General features: G+C 48.3%; 4 protein-coding genes across 13 annotated transcripts in view; 2 read left to right on the forward strand and 2 right to left on the reverse strand.

Annotated features, from left to right (window-relative positions):
* LOC108151182 (neurobeachin) overlaps positions 1–22,990 on the reverse strand; it is a 188,519-nt gene that overhangs the window by 69,668 nt on the left and 95,861 nt on the right. The window lies entirely within an intron of this gene.
* LOC108151185 lies at positions 148–22,783 on the reverse strand. 2 transcript variants are annotated; one of them, XM_033386972.1, is made up of 3 exons: positions 22,514–22,783; positions 10,926–12,458; positions 148–236 (listed from the first exon to the last, which is right to left on the reverse strand). In XM_033386972.1, the coding sequence occupies exons 2-3, from the start codon at positions 12,086–12,088 to the stop codon at positions 233–235; spliced, it is 1,167 nt and encodes a 388-aa protein (XP_033242863.1). In that variant the 5' UTR covers positions 12,089–12,458; positions 22,514–22,783; the 3' UTR covers positions 148–232. The 2 variants fall into 2 exon arrangements, with proteins under 2 accessions (XP_033242863.1, XP_017135121.1); XM_017279632.2 differs by lacking the exon at positions 148–236 and having other exon boundaries at positions 10,854–12,458; positions 22,514–22,781.
* On the forward strand, positions 4,587–6,648 carry LOC108151184 (uncharacterized abhydrolase domain-containing protein DDB_G0269086). The gene has a single exon (XM_017279630.2). It carries the CDS (start codon positions 4,712–4,714, stop codon positions 6,458–6,460), a length of 1,749 nt encoding a protein of 582 aa, XP_017135119.1. The 5' UTR covers positions 4,587–4,711; the 3' UTR covers positions 6,461–6,648.
* On the forward strand, positions 14,244–15,167 carry LOC108151189. 3 transcript variants are annotated; one of them, XM_033386975.1, is made up of 2 exons: positions 14,244–14,441; positions 14,532–15,167. In XM_033386975.1, the coding sequence occupies exon 2, from the start codon at positions 14,532–14,534 to the stop codon at positions 14,946–14,948; it is 417 nt and encodes a 138-aa protein (XP_033242866.1). In that variant the 5' UTR covers positions 14,244–14,441; the 3' UTR covers positions 14,949–15,167. The 3 variants fall into 3 exon arrangements, with proteins under 3 accessions (XP_033242866.1, XP_033242865.1, XP_017135124.1); XM_033386974.1 differs by having other exon boundaries at positions 14,245–14,472; positions 14,507–15,167; XM_017279635.2 differs by having other exon boundaries at positions 14,245–14,441; positions 14,509–15,167.

Raw genomic sequence — 22,990 nt, forward strand, 5'->3', positions numbered from 1 at the left:
TTTATCGGCTGATTGTTTTGTATCGATTAATATCGTGTGCTTTTGATTTGCTTTGCTTTGCTTTGCTTTGATTTGATTTGATTTGAGGGGTTTCGGTTTCGGTTTATCTTTTCTTTTTTTTTAATGTGGTGTTGAGTTTTTCGTTTAGTTTTTCACTTTTGTTGTATTGTTGTTGTTGTTGCTGTTTTGTCTTTGTTTACTGGTGGTTCCTCTGGCGTCACACATATTTTATTCAACTGAAAGCATATTCGTTTGTTTCGTTTTCGTTACACCAAAAAAACCAACACACTCGACAGATGCTCGAGCAGGGATGGGGCGGGGAGAAACTCGCAAAAGAATTTGCCAAAAAACTGAAGGGAAACCAAAATCGAAAACTGAAGACCCGGAGACCTAATCGGTGACCATCGGTCGACATCGAGCGCACAACTGGGAGCGGCAGGAGAGGCTGTCTGGCTGCTAGTCCGTACAGCCACTGTTACAGCCAGTCTATTGTATAGTTTATGGGCCCCGCAAAGTCGCAGCATGGGCCACTATCAATAGCCTAGAAGTAGGCAACGCTAAGGCCCCCATAAAACCGACACAAGAATGTCCCAAAGATGAACTGCAAAATGCAAAATGTCACTGCGTGATGTGCGACTTTGTGGGCATTGGCATTTGGCACATTGTTGGTTCAGAAATATACGAGGCAGAAACAGCAGCGGCAGAAGCAGAAGCAGAAGCAAACATGACGGCAATACTCCTGCGGAGACGACGGCGCTCCGTCATTCCGTGCTGCACTGACCGCTGGCTGGGGACTAATAAAATTCAAGCTAAATGGTTGTTAAAAATTTATAGCAGACATCTAGCATCCAGCATTTTAAGAGCCTCCGCCGAAGACACTGCGAAGGAGCGGGGAAAATGCCGGGAAAGGCAAGGAAGCGCCAGTCAAAAGCTGACAAAGTCCTCTGGCATTCAGGGATATTCCGGCATTCCACAGGCTGCAAAATTGTCAAGTTTCACTTTTGGGAAAAAGTTTAAGCGCTTCTTCGATAAACTTGAGGCCTTTGAGGCTCCCTTGATATCGATAAGTGCAAATTCTTCTCGATTAAACACCATTAATTATTGTTTATCGAATTCTGCTATCGATATTTAATCGATAACACATGGCATATCAAAATATAAACTTAAACTTTGAACAAATTCAAGTAGAAAACGATTTGCTGGTTAACTTTTGTCGCCTGTCGCCCACAGGCAGGCCTCATGTGTGCCCCCCTTGCCCCTGCCCCCTTGCCCGCATCTCTGTAGCTCATCTTTTACGGTTCTGGCAGCAGTTACAGTTGAAGAAAAATAAGCATACAGTCCTTGGCCTGTGGGCCCTTGCTGTATCTCTGGCTCTGTCTCTGTCTCTGGCTTTGGCTTTGGCTTTGCCTGCCATCATCCGTTGGCTCTTCCGCTTCCATTGGCCCTGGCGCTTCAAGCGTAATTTATCTGCTGATGCTGCCCCAGAGAGAGAGGGAGAGAGCGACAGAGAGAGAGACACACAGAGAGAAGGAGAAACGTTGCTGTCAACAGGAGCAGGGGCAGAGGAGCCTACTACGGAGTGGCGGCATGGGGCGGCGGCGGGAAGTGTGGTAAAATTTATGCAAACCGACGTATGGCCAACAGGATGAGAGGCAGAAATATGCCAAGAGTTTTGTTTGTGGGGAAAGGACTGACTGTCGAGAAGGTCGGCAGAGGGGGCTGTGTGCGCGGGTGTGGGGGTGTGGGGGTGTGGCACACACACAGTGTATTAACTGCAGCTAAATCAAACTTCTGAGCCAAGTTATGAATTATTTGCCATTGTGCAGCAGGCGAAACATGCCTTTGTCGCCAGGACCAGGACAGGAAGTTGCCTCTGACTTTTGCCTCCTCCGCAGAGGAAGGACGTACGATCCAGAGATCCTTTTTAGCATCACCTGTCCGTGTGCCTATCTGTGTGCCTGTCTGTGTCTGTGTGTGTGTGTGTGTGTGTGTGTCGAGTCATCCTCTGCCCCCCTTTTGGGACCAGGCCAAGTCAATTTGAGCGGCATTTTGTTGCTGTCCGTAGGCCCCTCACAAACAAGAGAATCCATTCTTTTCTGTTTTTCTGCCTAGCTGTGATGATTCGCCATTTGATTCGCCTCTGCCTCTGCCTCGGTCTCTGCCTCTTTCTGTGCCACGTAAATTGAATAGACAAGAAAAGCAAAAGACCAAAGTTCGGGCCAACAGCAGAGCAGAAAAAAAACATCAACAGCCATACAAAAAAAGAGAGAGGAAAAATCAAGGGGGAATTCAAGCAAAAATTAAGTGAAAATAATAAACCCTTGGGGCGGCGGACAGCACACACACACACACACACACACACACATCGTGTGGCAAGGAGGGAGACCATTACACACACGTTGGCCATGTTGCCACTGCCACTGCCACTACCACTGCCATTGCCACTAGCTGGCATTACAGTTAATTAAAGGTGACCCAAGGATCCCTCCCCCCTCCCCCCTCCCCCTACTTCCACACCCACACCCAGTGGCAGACTACCCACACACACGCACACACCCTGGGCCGGAAACTAGAGGAAATTGAGTGAAATTTGAGGCAAACTATTGCAGGAGCTCTCTCTTAAATACTTAACGGTATCGGTTATCGATAAGTGTGCTTTGAGGTGGCATTTTATCGATAAATAATTGGAAAATCATTTCTTAGGCTTCATTTCGATAGTTTTTCATCTATCTTAACGATAAATAAGTGCAATTCAATCGATAAATGTGTTATTGTTCGATGAAAAAAAGCGTGAAGAAATCCCATCAGTTTTTGGTGAAAATTAAGGGGAAATTCGAGCAGAAGAATGGAACATTTTAGGGGCAGTACTTTGTACTTCCTTTCATTCAATTGAATCACCCATGGAAGTAGAGAACAACTAGAGATGTGCTTTTAAATTATCGAAGATTCTAGATGACAAAGTCTGAGGAAGAGCGATCACACGTCTGGTTGCTCTTCGTATATTTTATCATATCCTTCGTGATTATTATCCGATTTATCTCCCATGATTTATCTATAATTAATGACCTTAAAATTGGGATTAGCCATCAAACAGCAACGTGAAATGGTTTTAAAATTTGTAGTAAAAAATCGTCATTGAATCTGTCGATAGATGGGCTTAAGAGTGGATGAAAATATTTATCTACAGAAGCTAACGATTGCCGCCGCAGCCCAGTGTTCTGTGCGGCAGAAGAGTGCTGCGATTGCTGCAAGAGAGGGGCTGCGGGCAGACTGGAAACTTTGCAAATGAATGGCAGGGCATTGGAAATAATGAGCTGTATTTACATTTCAAAGCCCACAGACTCGGGCGAGCAGGCAACAAAAGTTTTAGCTGAAGGATTGAGTGGGGTCGGTCCCGGGCTTCTCGGGGTCTGTGTGCCTCTGTGAGTAAATGCCGGAGCTCTTCGTTTGGGGGTCTGTTGGCATTGCATACAATTTGTTTTATGGCCATGGCGTGCACATTAAACGCGCACTTAATCACACGCACTGGGCGTGGCCCAGACTCTTTCTCTCTCTCTCTCTCTGTCTCTATCCCCGCCTGCCGCTCCAACAACAATCGTCTGTGGCGACAAATCAAATTGATTTCACTCTGGATTTCGCATCTTTTTTTCTTTTCTCTCATTTATGTGCCTCTTTCGCCTTTCGCCTTTCGCCGTTCGCCGTTCGTTTCGTTTGCTTTCGTGCCTTATTAAATCACTTTTATTGCCATTGAAATGTGCAAAAGTTTTTTGTGTGTGTCAGAAAAAGAAGAGACCAGGCGAACAGACCAGGCGGACAGACCATGCGGCGTATACGTAATATGTAGAAGAAACAATTCATATTTGAAGGGAAATTGCAACAGAGTGGAATGGAACGGACTGGAACAGAAGATTCAACTGGAACAGAGTGGACAAGAATGGAATAGAGTGCGGATTAAAGGGGAATGGAAATAATATTCTGTGAAAGGCGGCCCATTAATGCACTCTCTCTAGGCCTAGGCGCTGTCGTTTCCCTTAGGAATGGTGGGAAAGGAACACGATTCCGAAAAAAAGAGCATATGAAATGTCGAAACTGAAATGGCAATCGACACATCCTTCGCTGGAAAAGCCCATATGAAGGAAAAGTTTAAATTCTGGATTTATGAATCCTTCTACTTGCCCCCCTTCCCTTCCCTTCCCTTCCCTTCCCGTGTGGAAAGTTAACCTAAGCCACAACTCAATTTGTAATGCAATTTTTCAACAATTTCCCTGTCGCTTATCCCAGAATTTTTCTAGTGGCCGTGGCAGGACCGACCGCATCTCAGCGAGGCGTGTAATTAAATTTTCATGCCACCTGCAGCTGCTGCCACTGGGGCTGGCTGCTGCGGCACAGAGAGAGAAGCCAAGGCAGCGTGCAGCAAGTGGTGCTGCGGGGCTGCTGCTGCACGGACCACTGGAGGAACACAGAAGAATGGCCGGGGCGAATGGCTGCCGGGGCAGGCTTCAACGCCTCCGAAATGTCGGGTCAAAGCAGGCGGAAGTAAATGCCGGGCCCTTCACTCGCTTTACAGGATGTTTCAGGGCTGTTCAGGCTTAGATCGTTCTGTCAGAGAGTTCGTAGTGCTCTTGAATCTCACTTCAGTCCCCATCCACACTCCCATAGACAGACTCTAGAAACTAGTGCTTCGGAAAAAAGGAAATCGCCCGCTCGAAAGATGCCCAAGGAAATGCCATGCGAGCCGCGGGCGTCGAAGGGGCTGCTACCGCCCGACTGCTATGATCGCACCGGGAATGTGGTGTATTTTGAGAATGCCGCTGCAAGAGTGCCGCAGGTGGAGGCCGCCCCCTGTGGCGTGCGCAGGGACAGGCCTGTGAAGCCCAAGGACGCGCAGGGCAAGCGCATCCTGCCGCCGGGCACACGTCCGCCGGGACCTGTGCCAGGGGCTCTGGCTGCGGTGGCACGTCGCATTGGCGGCAACAAGCCGACGCCCAGCCAGAAGCGGGTCGAGTCGGGCAAGGCCACGTTCTTCCATGTGCAGGGCCAGTCGTGGGAGTCGAAGGGCTTTGCCGAGCTCACGACGCAGGAGCTGGACCGGATGCGGTCCCTGCGGCCCAAGACCGCCGACGAGAAGCGGTCGGAGCAGGCCCAGAGGCAGGACGAGCAGCGCTTCCAGACGGAGGAGACCGAGCGGATGCGCAACTACTTTCACAGCATCGACGAGCGGCGGCGCGAGAAGGAGCGCGAGCGCCAGCGGCAGCAGGACGTCGAGGCCGCCGACATCGACGAGGAGCAGCGCGCGGAGGCGAAGCGCCTCCAGGTGCTGCACAATTCGCTGAACGCCCGGTACGAGAGGGACGAACGGGTGCGGGAGGCCACCAAGGCCATCTCGGAGGCCAAGTGCAGCGCCATGTGGACGTCCCAGATACAGGAGCGCCGCATCCTGGACCGCATCCAGGAGGCCTACGACGCCCAACAGGCGCGCAAGAACCTCGAGTACAACAACAGCAAGTGGGGCACCACCGAGGAGAAGGACGCGGCCGACGAGAGCAAGCGAAAGCAGTTCGGGGCGGACGTGCGCCAGCAAATCCTCGACCGGCAGCATATGCGCTACGTGGCCCAGGACCGGCAGAGGCAGGAGGCCCGCGAGGTCCGTGCCGCCGTCGACGAGTACAAGAAGGCGGAGGCCCACAACATCGAGAAGATCTCGCAGGGCAAGCTGAACTACCGCGAGGAGCTGGACAAGTACAACAGGCTGCACCGCGAGTTCGTGCGCATGATGTGCCTGCAGGACCAGAGCGACGAGCAGCGCGCCCACGACTACCTCATCCAGAAGGAGGCCAAGCTGCGGGAGGAGCGCGCCGAGATGCAGGCCCACCAGGCCGAGGTGAAGCGCCAGCGCGACGCCCTCTTCATCGTCCAGCAGAAGATCCTCGACGCCAAGGACAACCACGACGAGATGCGCTTCATCGCCGAGCACGAGCGGCTCGAGCGCAAGTACCGCGAAACGGAGCGCCTGGCCGCCGAGAAGGAGCGCCGCATCGCCGACGAGCTCCGCAAGGGCAACCTCGAGCAGATGGAGCGCCTCAGCCAGATGAAGGCCTGCTACTATGCGCAGCGCGAGCGCGACACCAAGGAGATGATGCAGTACCGCGCCGAGGAGGAGGAGAAGCGCAAGCTGGAGGTCGAGGCGGACAAGGTTAAGCGCGAGAAGCTCCGCTCGGGCGTCGCCTGCCAGATGGAGCAGCGCGAGAAGGCCCGTCGCCGCGAGCTCGAAAACGAGCGGCTCGAGTTCGAGAAGGCCCGTGCGGCAGAGGCCCAACGCCAGAAGGAGATCGACACGGTCATTGCCGTGAAGCTGGATGAGCTGACCAAGCGCGGATGTCTGCCAGGACAGGCCCTCAACACGCTGAAGGGTCGTGTGGCGAATGCGGCCCACAAGAAGCTGGGAGCAGAGATAGCTTAAGCACACACACCACACACACCACACACACAACACACACCACACTCGTTTACACACAAAAGTCCTCTCCATACACGCACTCTTACGAAGATGACAATGGCACTAAAACACACACACACAGACAGAGCACACATACAAATGCATAGAAATGTATGACAGAGAGAATCCCTCGAATTAAAACTTGAAGCATACTCTGCGGTTGTGCAACTTTTTGTTGCAAAATGGGAGAGAGCAAGGGGGAGAGGGGGAGAGGGGTAGATGGGGATGAGTATTCCATCTATATCCTGTCAGTGGCTGTGGCTGTGGCAGGACTCAACAAGTTACCACAGAAACAGCGAGGGAGAGGGGCGCTCATTAAATCCACAAAACTAAAGCAAAAACAAAAAATTACGAGTAGAGAGAATAGGGGGCACGGCGCCAGGGGGACAGGGGCAGGGGGGGTATAAGTGTATCGTTGCAACTAAAAGGAAACTTTGATGCTGCAAAAAACATACATTCAACGGGGGAACGGGAGGTTAATACAAATCTCTTTATGGGAAATGAGAGCGAAAAGCTGAGGATATCCGCAAATGGGAAATTGGGAATTGTGCAAGCATCGAGGATTGTGTGGTGGAAAGCACAAGGACCGGCACAAATTACCCACAAGTGAAGGGACACAAACAGAGCGAGTTTTTTGCAATTACATTCCGAAAATGATGCGACGATGGACCAATAAGTTGCGTAAGCAGCGGCTGGACAGATGCCATCTGTCAAAATGTATAAATTTCCAAGAGAAAAACAAGTGAAATATCGCAAAGCAATGTGGGAATGAGACGAATATCGGTGGCGATAGATGGAATATATATGGAATTTTTGGCATTTCTGAGAGCAAAAGTACACACTCTTATCAGAAAAACTCAAGTCGAGCAATCATGCACATGTCATGTATGTTGTTTTCAAACATTTTAAGCTCTTTTCACTTGTGTAGAGCGCAAATACTTTGGTTTTCCGATTAAATACAACCAGACGATGGAATACAAGCTTCTAAGCTCTAGAATGGGAGGTAGCAGGGAAATACCAGCAGCACATTCAGTAGATTAAGTAGGGGGAATATAATTCCAAGAGCCACTCCCCTACTCGTCCCCATATGCCCATTCCATGCTCCTCTCTCTCCTCCCATTAGAGTGTTTTTTGTGTAAACTGAAAGTCGGTGGAGATTAATTTGTTGTACTTGCAGCCAAGTCGAAGTCTGTGGCTAATATGTCTTTGGGTATTAACCCAACGATAGATAAGTGTGTGGCACAGCAGTCCGGGGCAGGGATTAGGCAGAGAGAATGGCAGGAGCAGGGGCAGGGCATTTATTTTACTTAAATTTTCTTAAAGTGAAATAAATTTGCCAGATTACGATTTCGATATTTGGTCAAATGTTGCTGGTGGGTCGAATGGGTTAAGCTCTTGGGCCATGACTGAATGTTGAAGGCGGCCTAATGATGCAGAAGGAATATTACCCTTGAATGCCGTGTCCTTGGGGTAGCGGATGGAAATGGATCTCACAGCCTTTGCTCATTAAAATTGCAACCAAAATCGTAGCATACTTTCCTGGGCAACAAAGAAATGAATGGCCAAAGGATCCGGCATCCGTATTCGCATTTGACAGGCAGGCAGGACGACTGACAGACAGACAGACAGAGGGGGTGGCAAATGGGGGGATACATTCATGTGTGTGGCAGGAGAACGGAAAACAGAGAAAAGAACAGAGAACAGAGGGAAAACAAACAATAGTAAAACTGATTAAGTCGAAGGGAAAAACCACATCAAGCTAAACGATGATGAAGAAAAGACCAAAAGATTACAAAAAAACGTTGAACGTTGAATGTTGAATGCTGCTCTCCCCTTCTCCCCCTCTCTCTATCCCTGGACACAAAAGAGGCAACACACTGGGGGGATGGCAGCAGCAGTAAGGGAAAAATGCGGGCCAAGGATACACACACACTCACACATCTGCGCGCACGTTTGTGTATCTGTGGGAATGGTCACAAGAAATGAAATCGAAGCAAAATTCTCTGCTATATAGATTATATAATTGAAAGGATATATCCCGAAAGGCGGGCGGGAGTCGTCCTGGGCGGCTGCTGCGACAATTTGTAAGATATGATAGTAATGCCCCTCCTCCCTTTCTCCTGCTCTCTATCTTGCTGGTGTGTCCCTCCTTTTCGTGTGTGCTACCGCCACCAACAATGATGGCAAAATTAGTCATTGTCCTGGGCTCCTGCTTCGGCCCTTTGCATATATGTGTGTGTGTGTGTGTCTCTCTCTCTAGAAGTCCAGACAATTATGTACAATTTACTTTGCATAACACTCGAGAGCAGGGCCGAGGTTTAAAGCCAGCAGCAGCATAGCCAGGACCTAGTTAGCATATTTGTTGTTCCTGGGGTCCTGTGGTCCTCCCCCAAAAGAATTCCCCGAGTAAATTCAACAGAGCCAAAAAGTTAACCAACAAAAATATCCACAAAAGTACAAAAAGTTGATGGCAGGAAAATTTAAGCCCTGGCCGGAATAGAAAATAGAGAGAGGGCAGAAAATATAGAGGAAAAATAGAGATGCAATGGAAGGGAGCTAGGATTGGTCCCCCTTGGTCCAATGGATAAACACACGCATAAATCTGAGCCTCCCCCACAAAATATGTGTACAAAACATTTGCCACAACTTTGGGCATGTCCCTCCCTTGGCTCCAGCTTCCAGCGTCCACTGGCTGCTGCTGACCCTTCCCCAGGCCAGTGCTCCACCAAAAATATTCGTATGCAAAATCTATTTGAATATCATCGCTCTCTCTCTCCATCGGTCTCTCGGTCTCTCGTTCTGTGGGACCTCTTGGCCACCAGAGACAAGGAGTGCGATTGCTTTTGGCTTTGGTCAACTTTGCTGCAAAAAGTTTTCTGTGGAATTATTAGAGGACACAAAAGGCTTCATCTGCTGCCGAATGTGACGAATGTGCTGAATGTGTGTGCGATGTGTGCTGTGGTGGAGAGGTTCCAGTGAATTTCGGATTAAAACGGAGAGTGAGAGGAGGAGAATGGGCGAAGGAGAGCGGATTTGCAGATGGTTAAAGACGGTTGAGCTCCAAAGACTGTAGAACAGGTAGCACATCTGGAAAGAACCGATGATGTCTGCTGCATGACGCGTTGGATGAACAGTCTGTCTTATCTGCTGGAAATTACTCAAATATTGGGTCTAAATTGCCTCCTTCCTATATTTCCTCCCAAGGGGAATGCTCCGTTGTGCTCTCGATGGAAGAACCGATGATATCTCTTGCATAACGCGTGTGCAACTGCACTCTTTAGAAATAAATGAGCAATCAATAAATAAAACAAACGCGTTAAAAGGCGTACTAAATTAAATAAATATAATATAAATAAATAAATATATATAATATAAATTATTATAAATTCTATTATTCGGGATTAAAGTGCCCTTCAAATTGGAAATAAATCGAATCGATAGAGTTCTTGTTCGGCATCAGTAGGGGGGAGGGGAATCCTTGGAATACAGCTTGTAATATTATTGCATTTGTCGATGTGATCCATGAAGAGAGCTTAAGATTTCAAGAAAGGTGTATGGGTGGTTGGGTGGTTGGGTGGTGCTGCCAAGGTGCTCTTTTCTGTGATGGAAAACTCTGGTGAAAAGTGTGCGATGCGATGCGATGCGATGGAAGAGGGAGAGAGAACGAACCAGTGATTGAGTGGTGATTGAGTGATTGAAGAGAGAAAGGTGGCTGGGTGAAAGGCTGCTGCCGTGTGCTGCATCTTGTGGCAGGCAAATGGCAAATGGCAGTGTGGCAGTGTGGCAGTGTGTGTGCGGGCTACAAAAAAAAAACACAAAAACCGACTGGAAAAACAAAAGAAAATTCTTCAAGATGTGCAAATTCTTTTGTGACGCAAAATGGTACGTTATTGTTGTTGTTGATTATTCGATTTTTGTGTTGGATTTTTCACTCTGATTTTCTGATTTTCTTTCGTGCTGTTTTGATGGCAAGGATCCGTGGATCCCTGGATCGATGGATCTCCAGATTTTTGCTTTGCTAACCTTGTGGTGTGGGGTGTTTTGCTTTTGTGGGCAATTTTGTTGTGATTTTGGTCGCATTTGGCGTTTTTTTTTTTTTTTTCAAATTGAGTTTTTGAGACTTTTGATTGATGATTGGTTTTGTTTTTGTTTTTTTGATTTTGATTTTGTTGATTTTTGATTTTGCGATGCTTTTTTGGCGATGATTTTTTTTGTGGTTTTTTTTGCGGTGGTGCGGTGGTGCAATGGTGAGTTTTTGCTGAGTTTTTTTTTTTGATCGATTGCTTTGTACAGGTGTTGGATGAGACAGTAACTATCGAGTATCGGATATCGAATATCGAATATCGAATTTCGAGTATCGAGTTTTGAATGTGGGTTTTGGATTTAGAATTTCTCCGATATGCTATAGATGCGCTTTACGCTCACGCACTTGCGTCGCAGACGCTCGCACTCGATCTCCCGGAAATCGGCGTGCGACGTGGCCGCCAGGCCACACCCAGAAATGGAGTCCGAGTGCCCGTTGCTGGACGCCGACGCCCCCGTCGCTGTCCCGATGTCGATGTCGTCGATGGCTATGTGGTGGATGCGTGGCAGCAAGGCGCTGATGTTCGGCTCACTGCTGTGCACCGCCGTCGTCGTGCCGTGTGTGGAGGATGCTCGACTGTTGCTGTTGCTGTTGCTGTTGTAGGAGAGATCCTCTTCCTCCTCCTCTTCGTTGTCGTAGAGCTCCTCCTGGCGCTGCTGTTGCTGGTGGTGCTCTTCTTCCTCGCACTGGGGACAGCCGTTGTCGCTGCCGATCAGCTCCTCGTCGTCCTCGTCCAAGACGGTGTGGGCGTGCGACTGGTGACTGATGATGGCGCGCTTCAGTTCCAGGAGCAGCGGGGAGGGTGCCTGCAGCTGGTGCGGCGCCACAGCCGGGGGCTGGCAGTCGAAGAGACTCGAGGACGACGCCTCGGTGGGGGGCACCACGGGCAGCGGCTGGTGGGTGATCACCGCTCCTCCGAGCAGACTGTGCCCCGTGCTGGCCCCGGCCTCCGGGTAGATGCGATTGTCCGAGTTGGTCGAGGAGAACTTCGAGAGCAGCGACTTGGCGCTGGCCTTGTTCTTCAGCTGCTGCTGCTGCAGGTAGTAGAAGTCGCGTGGCAGCGACGATGTGGCATGCAGCGGATCCTCCGGATCGTAGTAGCCCAAGGCGGCCGGACGGAAGAGACCCGGTGTGCTCAGGGAGTGCTGCTGTTGCTGTTGCGCCTCCTGCGAATGGGAGTGCGTGTCCTGGTCGTAGGAGTCGCTGATCACACTCGCCGTCGAGGCTGTGGGCGTGGCTGTGGTGCTGCCCAGCGTCGACTGGGAGCCCGAGGAGGCTGCTGCAGCGGCAGCGGCGGCGGCGGCAGCGAATTGGGCGCCCAGCAGGGGCGTGAGACCCGCGAGGAACTGTTCCTGCTGCTGCTGCTGGCGCTGTTCGTCGAGTTCGCGGCGGTAGGCCTCGATCTGGTCGCTCGGCGTCGGGGTGTTGCTGTGGATGCAGCCTTGAAAGAAATCCAATGCTTCGTACAGGATAAAACACAGGCCCAGGACAAGAAATGTCTCCATCATCAGGAATTGAAACCCATTTGGAGAGAGCCCGACAGCGGAAAAAAAATGTCAAGAGAAGAGTGCGAAACGAAACACGGAAACGGAACGGACCGTAGCGGAACGGAACGTAACGAAACGAAACGAAACACCGCAAATCGCGCGAAACGAAACTGAACGGAACGGAACGGAACGGAACGGAAACGATTACCGTTCGGGAGTGTCCACACTCTTTCTTTCTCTTTTTCTGTTTCTAGCTTTCGTCCAAAAATTGAATTTCGTTGCTTTTAACACTTTGGCACTTCATTTTCCATTCGTTTGTTGCTTTACATTGCTCTCCTCTTCGCTCGCTTTTTCTCCCTCTTTCTTCGTTGCTTTGTCGTTTTATCCTTGACTGAAATGGAAATTGAAATTGAAACTGAAACTGAAACAGTGCGAAGAGCGGCCCGTCTGCCTCTTTTGTTATTCAATGCAAATTAATTTCGAATTTGTTTCTTGTCGTTTTGTTTGCTTTTCGCTTTTGCCTTTTGCTTTTTGTGCGTATTTTCCATTTAATTTGCATAAAACTAATCGCAAAGGAGTTTCGTTTCCCCTTTCGGCGTTCTCTTTCTCTAAATGCATTAGTTTTCAATTTTTAAAGCAATTTTCGTTGTATATTTTTTTATAGCGTGTGCGTGTGTCGATAAAGAAACGAAACGGAATGGAACAGTTACAGGCACAAGCGCACATACATCGAGAGACACATACACATAATTACAGTGGGGTACATAACGATAGATACAACAAACATATACTATATACAGAGCAGATCTGTGGCGGTGGCTGTGGCTGTGGCTGTGGCTTTTGTTAATTTTTTTGTTGTGTTTTGCGTGCGTATTGCGTGATTCTTCTATCAAGAGTTCGAGTGTGTGTGTTTCAAATAAAGATATTTATAAAACATAACATAAAACTAAGCCCCAAGGAAAAGGCCACAACAAGAGACAGGGAACTCTTGAAACCAGAGGAACATCTTTTCAGCACTCACTGTAGTGAAGGAATCTCTCCCCAAACAAACACACACTTCTTCCATTCGAAACTATTTCCAAATAGCTTTTCACTGCTATCGATAGATAATCGATAAGTACCAAGAGTCTGGCAACTCTGGCTACTCTGACAGCTCTGGCCGGGGTGGGAATAGCAGTAAAAATATTCCGGGTATGGCAGCTCATTCGTTATTCATGGGGAAAAATACGGAGTTGCTTGGAGTTTGCTTATGCATTGAAAATTGTTGGCTATTTGTCTCTCTCTCTCCCTCTCTCTCTCTCTTTTCCGCTCCCTTGATTGGCTTTTCCTCATCCTGCTCCTCTGCCTGCATCCTTTCGCACAGATTGTTTACAGCCATCGCCTTGGCTTCTGGCGCATCGATTGGTACATCGGTGTTGCTGTCATTATTATTACGATTATTGTCTGAATCGACAGAGGATGCCCTGGCCCTGGCCCTGGCCCTGCCCCTGCCCCGGCCCCGGCCCCGGCAGAGATTTATTTATTGTCTGTTGCACACACACACACCCCCGAATGCATTGGGGAATTGAAATAGTTTCGAGTTGCTTCACTGTCGATATTTTTGATAAACCGACAGCCATAAAAACTAAATCGAAATCGAAGTGCAAATGGAAATGGATAGGGAAACGATGCAACGAAGCAAAAAGTTTTATGTGTGTGTGTTTTTACACAGATTTTTAACCTCTGACCTCGATTGATATTTACAGCCATTTGACAGACATCAAAAGTCATAATAATCATAAAATAAAACAGTAAGCCGAGTGCTTTTCATGTGTGGGCAACCCAACGCACACCCTTTTTTTCCTGTGCGGAGGCAAAGGAGGAGGCAATGATGCGGAAAAGGGAAAGACCTGCTCCTGCTCCACAATCACCCCATCAAAATGCACAGCGTGTCCCAAGCCATGCCCCATTCCATCTTCCGTGGCTTCAGGGCTCGAAATGGACACCAGACACCAGGAGCAATGGCTAAGCCGCGACACGGATTCATCAACAAAGGACACCGGTGGGGGGCAGTCCCCCCCTTCCACTCATTTTCTCAAAAAACTTGACGTCTTTCGTTGACCCGGAATATCCAACCGAATAGTAGGCCGTAACCGAATAGTACCATTGCCTAGCAAATTTCGTAGGGAGCACAGTTCTAGTCAGTTCTACTTGTGAGTTCGAATGTGTAAGATCCAAATTTCTCAAAGTAAAACAGAGATAAAAAAACAAACGAAAATTGTATATTTTTTTGGTATAAAAAATGTTGTTGCGTTTTTTTTTTTGACTACGGGATACAGTGCCTTCGAGTCGAACGAATCACAGCCTCAGGGAGCTTTCGGTGTTGTTTACAGAGGTGCGATTTCAATTGAAACCAGTTTAATTGGAATCATAGGAGTTTTCTTTTCTATTCGTCCGAATAGCGAATTAAGCGACTTCCCTTAAGATGATCTCAGAGTACATTGCGGTTGTGGTGAAAGCCGGCTTGAAGGCATACCGTTATTTCCGGCCACTGCCCCCTGAGCCATCGGCTGTCCTCGTCTGGACGTCCATCTGCACCCACTGGGTGGGGGTCCTGGCTGGGCCCGTCATACTGGCGCTTATTTTCAAGCGCACCTGCGACATCATCAGGATACGTTGCGCACTCAACGCTGGAGGGGATCCGGCAAAAAAACCAAAGCCTGCCGGAGGAGAGGCAGGGGCAGAGGGACAGGTGCCCGCCGAGCAGGCCATAGAGCCTACTGCTGCTGAAGGGGCAGCCCGTCAGGACGGTGGCGATGGCGAGCAGCAGGAAGTCAAAGCGGAGGAGCGCCCCGACCTGGAGGATGCCCCGGCCGAAGAAGCCGCTTCTGGCGATGCTTAGGTCGTCGGAGCACAAGGCCCTGCACACAAATCGAAATGAAAGCAAGCTTGCAAGAACCTACACGTCACACTATTACACGCTTTCAAATTTTCGGGGAATCTACATGCACTCGTTCGACCTGATGCCCTTCTCGGTGGATGCTGGAGGACTCGAAGTGTATCTTTTTGCATAAATAAATTTCTCATTTCGATTTGTGGAATCGCAATTAAATTTTTAATGTGTGTGTTTCTGCGTCGAAGGAGGAGGGGGAGGGCGGAGGGAGGAGGGAGGGAGACCCTGAAGGAATGAAAAAACTTTTGCTGCTTCTGCTTTGGAAACTTCAAACAAATTCCAAGTAATTGCACATTGAAATTGACAGAGAGACAGAAGAGGAGTGTGCAGAAGCGAGAAAGGAGATAGGGAGAGAGGGGAGGAAAGAACTGCAGCAGCAGTGTCTGGGCCAAGTTAAGGGCACATTGTTATGCCCACGTTAAAGTTTACATGGAACTCGTCCCAGCCTCCCAGACTTCGTCTCTTTTTTTTTTTTGTTTCCTCTGTGGAAAGTTGGTCAAAAAAAACAACAAGATGCTAACGAGCGACACACAAAAGAGTGGGAGTGGGAGTGGGGGCCGAGGGCAGCTTAAAATTGTTATCAACAATTTAATCATTGAAAGCCATTAAAAACAGCAACAAAAAATAGAAGAAAAAACTATATTTTTTCCCCGTTTAAAGGGCAGGACTCTCCCCGCTCTCCCGCTCTCCCGCTCTCCCGCTCTCTCTTTCTATCGTGTAATTGCTCTCCCTCTGTCCCTCTCCTTCTCTCTCTGCACACAATGCAACTCTGATTATGGCCACAGCTGCAGAGGGAGCGAGAGGGAGGAAGTGGCCATTAATTTAATTCCCGATTGGAGGAGGGTTTCCATCACTGATTTTTCGATTATTCCGATGCAACGGTGGAAGCGGTAACAGCGGAAGGTGCAGCTCAAAGTGTGGCCTAAAAGTGCAGCTAAAACTGTGACCCGTTTTCCACCTGAATGTAGAATATGTATGGGCATTGGTGGGGCCCTGCATGGGCCAATGTGGCCTAGGGGAGTATGAACCATCTTCGGGAGTGCCTATGAGGTTTGACAGTCCTCGAGAATCGAGGTATTTTCAGCAAAGGCAAGTCCCGAAGTCCCCCTGACGTCCTCTTGGAGGCATCTTTCTCGGTTTGTGGTGCCACAGCCGGACAGTGACCTGCAAGTCGGCAGTCTGCAGGCCTTCCTTGGCAGCGACTGAGCTTTTCATTGCGTTCTTTGCACATGGTTTTCGAGGCTCCTCCTGATGGCAGCACCTCCCTCAAAGTGGATCTCAAACTGCAGCTCGAAAGTGCTGCTAAAACGGCAGTGCTCGACAGTGCATTCCAAACTGCAGCTGCAGTTTTTAGATCTTTTTTACATTGTTCCCCGTTTTTTTCGTCGCCCCTTTCCTCCATCACATTTTCCGCACGATTTCCCCGAGTATTTTCCAGGGGTTTTCCCCTGGTTTTGGCCTTAAAAAAGCAACGTGCAGATGTGATGCTGCCTGCCTCCGAGTGAAGGTTATATTTCAACAGCAACTGTCATGCAGCATGCAGCATGTAGCTGCATGTGGAATGTGGAATGTGGAATGTGGCTGCAGCAGCAGCAGCAGCAGTACTTTCTTTACGGCCATTGCTGGCTGCTGCTTCCACTTCATTGTGCGGCAGCCAGCCTGGAGAGCGTGCGGCAAGGGGTGGTGTGGCAGCAACAAAAAGTAAACCGACATAAGTGTTGCGTCGTTCGTTATTGTTATGGGGCACAAGGGGCATACGGGGCACACGGGGCACACGGGGGCATGGGGAGGAGTCGAACACGGACCTTAGGCCGAGGGCAGGTCATGTTAACCTCTTTTTACTGTGCCTCTGTTGCAACATCAATTTTTAAATGCGTCCGCCCCCCAGCAGCAACCTTGCCCTTGCCACATGCCACATGCCACACGCCACACGCCACACAGCCAGCAGCAGCAATTGTGACAATTTTGAAACAATGGCAACAAACTCAATGAAACGGAATAAATTGAACAGAGCGGAGATGGTACCGGGCCCGGGCCCGGGACTGGGCACTGGGACTGGGCACTGGCACTCCTCGTGCGCCCTGCAGCTGCAATTTCTGTAATTTACATTCACGAGTGGACCGCAGAAACCAACGGAAACATGATCATTATGCCACGCACTCTGCGGTCATCGTGGGTCCGGGCTACGGGCTACGGGCTACGGGGCTGTCGAGCCATGAATATATCTATCAGCTGTTCATCTGTTTGGATGCGGCATTCAATTGAATGGCAAGTCCCATTGCAGTGCCCCGTGGCAGTGGCAGTGTCAAATTTATTGAATTGAATTATTCACAAAAGGCCCTCCGCATCCTCAGCATTCCAGGGAATGGCATCCGATTTCCACCACCCACCCCCCGCCCAAAAGCAGTCAGCATTGAAGTTTTCCACAAATTATGGAAAAGCTGAAAAACTTTAAGGAGGAATATTTTGGGGACAGGCCAAGGAATCATCTGCATCTGCAGGCGGATGCGGCAAGAACTTTTCAAGTTTGTTTTCGTTCAATTTGCTAACCAAACAGCTGAACCATTAAGAACATCTCCTCTCGAGGAGCAGGAGGAGGAGCAGAAGGAGGAGCAGGAGGAGGAGCAGCAGCAGGAGGCACACGAGTGCAGCCCGCGGCGGGCTCTGCTCCGCTGTGATTTTGCGGCAAAAGCACTCTCTCTCGCTCTCGCTCTCGAAATAATAAAAAATTAACCAAAAAGAGCGAGAGAGGGAGAGAGAGAGAGAGAGAGAGAGAGAGAGATAGAGTAAGGCGGACTTTAAGCCGGCGGAATGTGCTGCATGTTGCACATTTTCCTTTATTTTTTGCACAATATATCCATATCCTTTGAATTCAAATTCCATACGTCCCCCAGCCCCCAGCCCCCGTCCCCCCCTCATTCCGCCTGTCTCTTTGGCCTCTCTTTTTAATAAATGCAAAGTATGCATATATGGATTTTATTTTATTTTCCATCCTCGAGCAACCCCCCGCATCTCCCCGCATCCCTGCAGCAGCAGTGATGTTTGCTTTTGAGGTTCTTGCAACGCCCGTGCCCTTGCACCCCGCGCTCTGCGCACTTCCATTCTTTCTTTCGGCTCCATTCATTCCTTCAGCCGCTGGTCATTAAAAATATGAAATTTCATGTGGGCACAGAGCACACATGCAGCAAGCAGCATGCCACATGCCACATGCCGCATGCACCCACACGCTCAAAAGAACACTTAAATGAATTACAGTTCCTTTTTTTTTCATCGGGAAATTCATCGGGAAATCTGTTTGAATTGAATGGCCAGCACACGGACGGACAGACGGACGGACGGACGGACGAAGAGAGGACGAGTCCTCGAGGAGGATGTGTGTGTGTGTGCTTTGTGGGTTTCATGCGTTTCAATATTCCCGATGAGCGCACCGCGCCCCCCGCCCCAGGACATGGCAGCAGGAGACATCCACAGCCAATTCATTTGGCCTTTCTTTTGTCCACCATTTGGCGGCGGACAATCGTCTGTCGATTATTTCAGTGAGGCTTCTGCCCTTATGCCATAATGGTCTGAGTCCGAATCCGAATCCGAATCCGAATCCGTATCTGGTAATCTTTTATCTGCTTGTGTTTCGCTGATGGGACTTTCCCCGCCAATCGTTGGCGTAACCGATACACACTTCTGGAACTATCGATGCCCTGTCCGATAACGATACAATTTGTGAAGTTGTTTCGAAATTCTGCTTCAAATATCATTTTGATCAGAGAAACAAGACAAATTTTTGCCGTTTATCGATAATTAATCGACTGTTATCGATGGCGATATAATGTATCTACCGTTATCGAACAGTTATCGACCATTTATCCAGCATTATCTATCATTTTTATGTAGTTATGGACTAAATTAACTAGTTCTACAAAGTATCGATGATTTATCGATCATTTGTAAGGTTCCTATCCCCCATCGATCATTTATCCATGATTTATTGATCAAATATGATCAGAAAAAGTCCTGTACTCATTACCAAAGCCACTACGCTGTCTCTCCTGCCAATAACCAGCACTTATCGACCATTTATCGATAATTTATCATAATTTGTACTCCCAATATTCGAATAAAAACCTTTTTTTAGGCCAAACAAGGGAGAACCCACAAACACAAACACACAAATAATTGAATGAATTTTCCCGATCCCAATTTCCCACACACGCACACACACACACACACACACACACACACCTTTCAGTGTCAGGGCTGGTGCTGCATTATTTGACGGCCATTGAAAAATGTTTGCCACAAAACGAAATGACCCAAAGGAGCGAAGGAAGAAGCTGGGGGCTGGGCTGCCTGTCAAATCTGCTGCTTTATTACATTTGCCATTGAAGATGAAGGACCTTTTGGGCCCTGTCCTCCCCTCCCCTGTGTCCTCTGGCACACAGCACATGGGTTAAGGGGTGCGGATGAGCAGCAAAAGTTGCACAAAAATTGACAAAATATAAATAAAATATGGTTCAAACAATGATGCTGCCTGGGACGTGGGACGTGAGGCATGTGACAGAAACAGATGTGCCCCGCCAGGTGAGTGGGGCAGGCGTCGCATAGGTGGGGGGAAGGGGGGCTGGGATAAGTATTGACACTAGTGGAGGGAACCAATGGAGTGACGGCGTTCGGGTTGCCACTCCACACACCCGACCCGACAGTTGCCAGAGTTGCCATCCTCCAATTGGCATTTCACAATGATGACGTAATTGATTTTTAAGCAAATACAAACACACTTTGTGAGCGCATAAAAAAAGGACACAAGAGACACGAGAGACACGAGAGAGGGAATAAGAAAAGATTTCCAAATAAATAAAGCGAAACGTGCAAACATTGATGACATAGCACATGGAAAAGGAGAGAGAGGGGGAGAGAGGGAGAGAGAACGGTTTAAATCAAGTAAAGAGCCAAAGAAAAAGGAAGCCGAAACAGAGCCAAGGAAAGGAACGTGCCACACACACACTGAAGGGTGGCGAGAAACTGCAGCAGGTGGAGCGAGGTGGCGTCTGAGGTGCGTGTGTGGCAGCCACCAGCCACCAGCCACCAGCCAGCAGCCACTTTTGAGTGCTTGCACAACGGGCACGACTTTTCTTTATTTACACTTCTGTGCCGCCCCATACATCAACACACAAAGGGAAATGCGGTGGAGGGGGAAAGGGGGTGGGGGGCTACCCGTGATTGAAGCACTTTTACAGTCGCCTTTGCGCCGTGTGCGGCCCCAAATCAATGCAATTGCAATCGAGACTGGGGAAAAACATGTCCAAACAGTTGCGGATAAGTATCTTAAAGATACGTAACATCTGTGGGGATTTCTCCAGATGAATAACTGATAGATTCCAGCAGTCATTCGAGACTCTTTGGGGGGCCATTTTTATTCAGTTTTACAGTAGAAAAAATAAACCCAAAATCGATTAAAAAAACATTCTAAAATGGCAAAGAGAAAACTCTGCATTTCAAGCAGAATCTGCTCCCAAAAGGAAAGCACTCCGTAGCTGTTTATAGGGGCCATAACCTACTCAAACCCACTCAATTTCCGAGCTGAATTCCAGCTTGTGGCCTCAGCTTCTGGGGCTGCATCCAAGGGTCAAGCGTTTTGAGTTAATCACAAAATTTGTGTGAGTGTTTCTGTGAGTGTGAGTGTTTCTGTGATGTGAGTGAAAGTCAATTGAAAACTGAGTTCTTAAGGTCAAAATGCTGTCCGTGAAAGCCAGAGTATCCGTGCAGTGCCATGCTCTGTGTGTGGGTTTATTAAATTAGATTTGCATTTCCCAGAAATCGGAATTGTGGGGCGGGTGGGGGGGAGTCCTCCATTGATGCCACACAGGGGATGTGGCCGCAACAACAGCGTCAACAACAGCCCCAAAATGATATGCAAAATTAGTCGGAACGTAGATTCTGTTCTGGGATTCGAGGATATATACTATGAGGAAGCAGTGGACCTCTGCTCTCCTTCAATACTGAGAACAATGCAAATACTTATCTCCCTCTCTGGGGTATCTGCTGGAGTGCAGGAATCAATCTAAATCTGTATACAATACCAAAAGGAAGCCAGAGGAGTCCGGTGAAAGGAGCAACCTTTTCTTTCTAATTGTTAACTGCTTTAATTATGTATGTGCATAAATCTATCTGAAAAGTGAACTCCAATCGTAGGTCCTGGAATAGGTTCACTACATATCTTTTCCACATCTATCTAGAGTTAATGCAGTTAATTTCCAAAGGAATTATCCCCGTAAGTGGGTAAATATGTGCCTGGAATTTGAAAGAAGTAGATTTCCATCAGATGATGGAAAAAGCTTGAAATGGAAAAAATTCTGCAAAACTCCCGAGTGAAATGTGGGTGGGGAGGGGGGGGGAAGGAGATTCGACTGTGGGGATATGGATAATCATTGATCGAATCCGGATGATAATGATGTGCATGACGCACACACATGGGTCATTCTCATTCTGTAACTGTTGTTGTTGTTGTTGCTGTTTTCTTGTGTTTTTTATAGCTGCCACCCCGCTGCCCCGACCCTTTGCCACCCCTTGCCCCTCTTGTTCATTTCGTTTCTCTCTCGGTTTTTGTTTTTCCTTCTTTTTGTGTGTTTTGCTTTTATTTGCCTCTGTTTTTTTTTTCTTTTCTTTTGTGTCCCTTGTGTTTCCCTCTTTCTTTATTTGTTGTATGTTTTTTGTTGTTGTTGTTTTTATGCACACACACACACACACACACAGACGTACACCACAAGCAAACAAACAAATAAACGCACACACACACACACACACACACACACTTTAACCGGCTCATCAGATTTATTTACTTTTCCTTAAAATTTATTTTAGATTTTTATTAGTATTTCTTGCAGCACTTCTATGGTTCACATTTAACATTGAACAGCAAAAAAAAAATATGAGAAAAAAATAACAATTTTTGAATGCAACTAAAACAAAAACGTTCTATATTTTTGTATTTCTGTTGAGGTATTTTTATTTGTAACACACGTGTTGTTGTTGTTTTTGTTTTTTTAGGCGCGCGTTAACGAAGGCGGCTTTTTTTGTGCTTTTTCTTTGGGCGGTTGCTGCTGGTACCGTTCTTGCAACGGTATTCGTATTCTTTAAATTGTTTTGTTTGTTTTGGTCTTGGTTTTTTTTTTGGGGGGGGGGGGGGGTTTGTTGTGTACTTTTTTCTTATCTTTTTTTTGGGGTATTCTTGGAACTGTGCTTTTGGTATATTTGTTCTTATTATTGTTTATTTTATTGTTGCTTGCTCATGTCCTTCTTTGTATTCCTTCGCTCTACCTAAACTTCGTTCTGTTCGTTTTGCTGTTGCTCTTGCTATTCTTCAACTTCATCTTCATTCTAATCTTCTGCCTCTGGTGTTCTTCTTGTTTGCATTTGCCGCCTGCTCTTCACTTCGCTCTTTCTTTCGGCTTCTGTCTCTCTTTTCGCTGCTGCTGCGGCTGCTGTCTATTGTAACTGTGAATGCTTAAACCCCGTGTTACCGTTTGCCGTTACCCGCGCACGACGACCGTTAGACGCCCGTTTTGGAAACAGACTGCGGCGCCCATCGGCAGCAGCGAGATTTATCCCGTTAAAGAAGATAGCTGTGCCTGCTGCCGCTGCTGCTGCTGCTGGCCCGAGAGCAGAGCAGCCGACCGAATGCCGAAAGCCGAACGAGAGCCGAGCCAGAACGAAGTCTGGAGGCTGGTTGGCGCGTAACTTTGCTGCCGCTGCCGCTGCCCGTCTGCTGCTGCTGCCTGTAGTTTTTGCTGTTGCTTTTTCTGTTCTACTTCTTTTTCTGCTGCTGCTGCTGCTGCGGGCCTCTGCTTCTTTTGCCGAAGCGTTCCTTCGCTCTTTGGCTTCCCACTCGCACTCCCTCTCCCGCTCGTGCACGCTCTTTGGTGGTGAAAAGCTTCAAATGGTGAGAGCATGTTTCAATAAAGTGAACAAGCAAGCACGATCATGCACTGAGAGCAGCG

Source organism: Drosophila miranda, chromosome XR (assembly GCF_003369915.1).
Source record: "Drosophila miranda strain MSH22 chromosome XR, D.miranda_PacBio2.1, whole genome shotgun sequence".
NCBI classification, from domain to species: Eukaryota; Metazoa; Arthropoda; class Insecta; order Diptera; family Drosophilidae; genus Drosophila; species Drosophila miranda.

Bases quoted from the DNA above. Each gene is read 5' to 3' on its own strand.
- LOC108151184 (XM_017279630.2), top strand. From the start codon at position 4,712: ATGCCCAAGGAAATGCCATGCGAGCCGCGGGCGTCGAAGGGGCTGCTA.
- LOC108151185 (XM_017279632.2), bottom strand. From the start codon at position 12,088: ATGATGGAGACATTTCTTGTCCTGGGCCTGTGTTTTATCCTGTACGAA.
- LOC108151189 (XM_033386975.1), top strand. From the start codon at position 14,532: ATGATCTCAGAGTACATTGCGGTTGTGGTGAAAGCCGGCTTGAAGGCA.